Raw genomic sequence first — 4,610 nt, 5'->3', positions numbered from 1 at the left:
TCCGTCTCAAAAAAAAAAAAAAAAAGAGGAAAAACAGTTATTACAACCACTAAGTAAAACTACCACTCTATTGACTGCCTAAGATCATAAAAGATAATTTTTCAATCATTAAGACTATTCTAACATTGACAATACTTTGTTCAATGGTATATTTATATTCCCCTGGTAAAACAACAAAATGGCAATTTTAGGGATGAAAAGGACTTTTAAGATCAGTTAGACATATGTCTTTGTTTTGAGAAGGTGACAAAACAGGCCCAAATATACTGAATGACTTCGGCTAAGTTCACAGGGCTAAGTGGTGGCAGGGCCAGGTTGGCAGGCATTCACGTGTCGCATTGCTAGCCTAACACCAACCAAATTAGTTGCTCACTTCTATTCCATGAACCAAACGCATTTAGTTTACATAGCAGATGTTAGTTAGATTAATCAATATTTAGCTTGAGGTTTTCTACCTTAGTTTCACAGGTACCTCATTCAACAAATATCTTTCTGCCAAGACACAAATGATTTCCTAGCTTAGAATTTGCTGTAAAACAGCACTAATACCATTTAATCATAACAAAAAAGCAAAATCTAAAAAAAAAAAAAAAAACACTAATACTTAAGTGCTGCAAAGGTGGTAATATTTAATATTTAATAGACAAACTGGTCTAGCATTACTTTGAGATAAAAGCATCAATGTCTTTTCCATAGTGTAAATACACTCGCCAACACACAACCAATTGCTCTCCTCAGGAGAGGGCCCTGAAGTTAGTTTTATGGAATAGAATACAATGCACCAACTGCAAATACAAGAGATAATAGGAACATGTCAAACAAGAACGATATGTTCATTAAATTAAAAAGATGAAAACAATTTCTAAATTGACATCTTGTGGTGGAATTTAAACATCCATATGCTTTGTTTCTAGAAGTTAAAAAAAGCACACTCGATACTTAAGCTGCTTTGCAAAGTGCTTCATGCAAAAATTTTTTAAACACAGCTTATGAAGGGACTCAAATGCTGTACTGGGGACATGAAATCGTATCAGGGAGTTTCTCAATCTAAGTAGCAGAAAACCCAAATTAAGAAAGGCACATTTAAGCAAGGGCTTTCTGTTTAGATGTAATTCACCAAGCACCACAAATACTCAAAGCTGAGTCCTTGTGCACAGAAACATCAGCAGGAGCCATGGATTGCCCTGACAACCACTCAGCTAGAGTGCTGACAAGCAGAGATGCTGCCACCGGAACGCGATTATGGCCACTAGGCCATGCCTTGCCCAAAGATAATACAATATGTTATTGCTCTACTACACTTCAGACTAAATGTGTTCTTTAAAAAACAATTCTGTATATCCATGTCAACAAACTGTTTTTTTTTTCCCTCACCCAGAAAACACTAGCAGACAATTGGTCACATACAATATGAAGGATGAGAATTGTGTATTTTTCAAAGTTATTAAATGCTCCTATAAGGCACACTCATAGAAGTGTGAAAGACTTCAGAAAGACCAATTATAGTTGGGAACACTTATTTGAAATACTGCTTATGACAAGTCCTTGCAAGCTAAGATTTTATGAGCTGTCAGGTCACAAACGAGTTTTTCTAGCTGCTTCACAGGCTCTAGGGGTCTGAATGTTTATGGGAAAAATATATAGAAATAATACTTGCCTTTAGCCATAGGACATTTCATAACAAGTGGGAAAACCACGAAAGAGTGAAACCTTAGAATGGAAAATGTCCCGATAGCCAGGTAATTTGATTAGCAGAAAATGGTTTAGTAGTCCTAGCTAAAACTCCTAAAGAGCCAGAATATTTCTATCGGTTTCCTCATGGTAAAATTTAAAAGCTGCATCTAAAGGAGCAGCATTTCCACTTCTCAAGTTCTGAAAATTGTCTTTATAGCTGGACAGTTGGCTTAAAACAAAAATTTGCAAGTTAGAAACATTCAAACATAAGGCTTCTTACGATGACTCCTAACTACTGTTTCCCTGTTATTAGGCCTAATAAGCCCGATGGCACCATTTTCTTTTAAAAGGGTATCCACATTCCTGCTGAGGTATGCAATGGCTCCACCCTAGATAGCATCAGATGGGAAATATGGAGAAAAGGGATTGGAGTTGATAATTTGAGAAAGAGCAGCCAGTCGCGGGATCCGTAACAATGCTACTCAACGTATTAAATGGACTTAATAGAAAACACCTGGGGCTGGTCATGGTGGCTCACGCCTGTAATCCTCGCACTTTGGGGGGGCCGATGGGGGCTGATCACAAGGTCAGCAGTTCGAGACTAGCCAGTCTGGCCAACATGGTGAAACCCTATCTCTACTAAAAATACAAAAATTAGCCGGGTGTGGTGGCAAGCGCCTGTAATCCCAGCTACTGGGGAGGCTGAAGTAGAAGAATCGCTTGAACCCAGGAGGCGGAAGTTGCAGTGAGCCGAGATCACGCAACTATACTCCAGTCTGGGTAACAGTGCAAGACTCCGTCCAAAAAAATAATAATAATAATCTGTGTTTAAAATGGTGTGTGAAAGGGGTTCCTTGTATTGGGTTGTTTTAATGTTTGGTATATCTTTGACTATGAAATGCAACACTTAACAGTAAAAGTAACAATCTTTAAAAGTATAAAAAGCCCATCTCCCCAATGACTTTATAAGTCTACCATTTTACATTTTAGAGAGTTTGCTCCTTTTCTTACATTTTAGTAACAACATGGCCTTCCTCATTCTCTTTCAAACATTCCGGGAATTGATTTTCTAAATGCATTTAATCCTTTGGTCACAAACTCAATGAAAAGGAAAAAAAACGCATTTAAATATTCCCTGCATCAACTGAAACTTAAGCCCTGAGACAGTTGGAGGAAAAGGAGGGGAAGGGGAAAAAAAGAACAAAATAAACAGGAAATGAAAGTGACAAGAGAATCACACTGCTTACTTTGGGCTTTTAAGCCTTCAACAATCTGAAACTAATCTAACAGCGTGGGGGAGGAACAAACTAAAACTCAGAAAACAGCTCCCTCACCAATCACACACACCCTGAAGGCTTTTTTTAAAGGCTGTCTTTCCTCATCTGGGTCAGAGTTTGCGCTCCCGGGCTTCTGTCAGGCTCCATCGCAATCCTCGTTAAACTCCGTTTCCGAGTTTCCCCCTCTTGTCTTTTTTGGTGCACATTCACTCTCTCCTCCTCCTTCAAGCCACGGTTCTCCACAGACCACAATACAACGGTGTCAGGCCAACTGTTACTCACCAGCCCACACTCATGATTCACCCGTCTCTCGGGTGTCTGAACAAAACGCGAGTTTTTCTTCCCTCTGGGAAAGGGAGGTGCTCGCAGATTTCAGGACGGAAATTTCACTCTTCTGCGACAGTCCACACCCGGGACGGTCACTGCCCGGTTCATCGTTTTCGGGCTCCTTAGGGGCTCCGCCACGGATCACCGAGAGGGAACCCGCCCCGCGGCGCAGCGGCTTTGGAAACTTGCTCCTGCCCCCGGGCTGCAGCCCAGAAACTGCCTCCCAGGTTATTCTGCTGCTCCCAGGCCGAAGTCTGGTGGTCCCCACACCCCATCTCGGCCGGGTGAGGCGCCCCCAGCCGCGGCGCTCCGGCTTCACCTTCCCCGGGCCCGCAGTCTTGACCTCAGCCCTGGCCTCCGTGACCCACTTCGGCCCCCCGGCCACCAGCTGTTGGGACCACCCCGCGTGCGGAGCCCGGCAGCTAGCAAAACGCAGTCGACTGCGCGGCCGCTCGGCTTTTGCTCCCGCCAAAGTTGTCCAACGCAAACTTTGCACCCGCCTACTCCGGACCCCACGGCCCCGCACCCGCTCTTACCTGGGGCGGCGGCGGCAGCGGCCACGGGCTCGCTGGGCCCCAGGTGCCAGGGGTCGACAGCAGCCGCGCGCGCCACCGCCAGAGGCCCCTCGGGAGCATCCTCCCGCCCGGGCGTGCAGCTCCCGCAGGCGTCACCCGCGCATCCTCCCTCAGCCGGGCTCCTCGTCAGCGCCTGGCGGCTCCGAGCTGTGGGCGCTCCCGCCCCGCGCCTCCCCGCCCAGCCTGCTCGCTCAGCGCGCCGCGGCTCCAGCTGGGGCGGGCTCACGGGAGGGTGTGTCCTTGTTTCCACTTGTCGGCTCTCTACGCATCCGGGCGCAAGGCTGTTTTCTTTCCTCTGACGAAAAAAAAAAAAGGAAAAGAAAAGAAAAAAAGAGCGGGAGCCAGAGAGCGAACCGCCGTCTGCATCTTAGGTGTCGAGGGCCCCCTCCTCCTCCAGCAGAAGCCCCTCTGGAATGAACAGTAGCAGGCGTCGCACACCTTGCGAGCTCCAGATTTTAAAACTCGCTGTTAATTCCCGGCGCTGCGTGCTCTGAGCGCCGTCTTCTCCATCCAACCCGCACGGGGAGAGAAGTGGGGTATGAGAGGAAAAGAGCGTCCAGCATCTGGAGGGGGCAGGGCCGCTCAGGAAGTTGGTCTTCTCCACTGAGCTTGGAGAAGACAGAGCGAAGCAGGTCGGCGGAGGCCCCCCACCTCTGCAACCTCCAAGGCCTCTGCCCGGGGCTGTGGCGCCGGGCCCCTGCTCACTGGCGAGCACGGTGTCAGGCGGGCAGCCCTGGGCCTACCCCTGTGGAGGTTT

At 47.0% G+C, this 4,610-nt stretch overlaps 1 protein-coding gene across 2 annotated transcripts in view; it reads right to left on the bottom strand.

Annotated features, from left to right (window-relative positions):
- Positions 1-4,063, bottom strand: part of MCUB (mitochondrial calcium uniporter dominant negative subunit beta) — a 120,617-nt gene extending 116,554 nt beyond the window's left edge. Inside the window, exon 1 of one of the 2 annotated variants that reach the window (XM_017890402.1) lies at positions 3,815-4,063. In XM_017890402.1, the coding sequence (XP_017745891.1) occupies positions 3,815-3,913 (99 nt within the window). In that variant the 5' untranslated portion in view covers positions 3,914-4,063. Of the gene's footprint in view, positions 1-3,021; positions 3,043-3,814 lie in introns of those variants that run through there. The other variant, XM_017890404.1, reaches the window with a different exon arrangement.
- Between the last annotated feature and the right edge of the window lie 547 nt (positions 4,064-4,610).

The sequence above is a fragment of the Rhinopithecus bieti genome, unplaced genomic scaffold (assembly GCF_001698545.2).
Source record: "Rhinopithecus bieti isolate Rb0 unplaced genomic scaffold, ASM169854v2 scaffold_19840, whole genome shotgun sequence".
NCBI lineage: Eukaryota > Metazoa > Chordata > Mammalia > Primates > Cercopithecidae > Rhinopithecus > Rhinopithecus bieti.
This window is presented reverse-complemented; position numbering and strand designations above follow the sequence as displayed.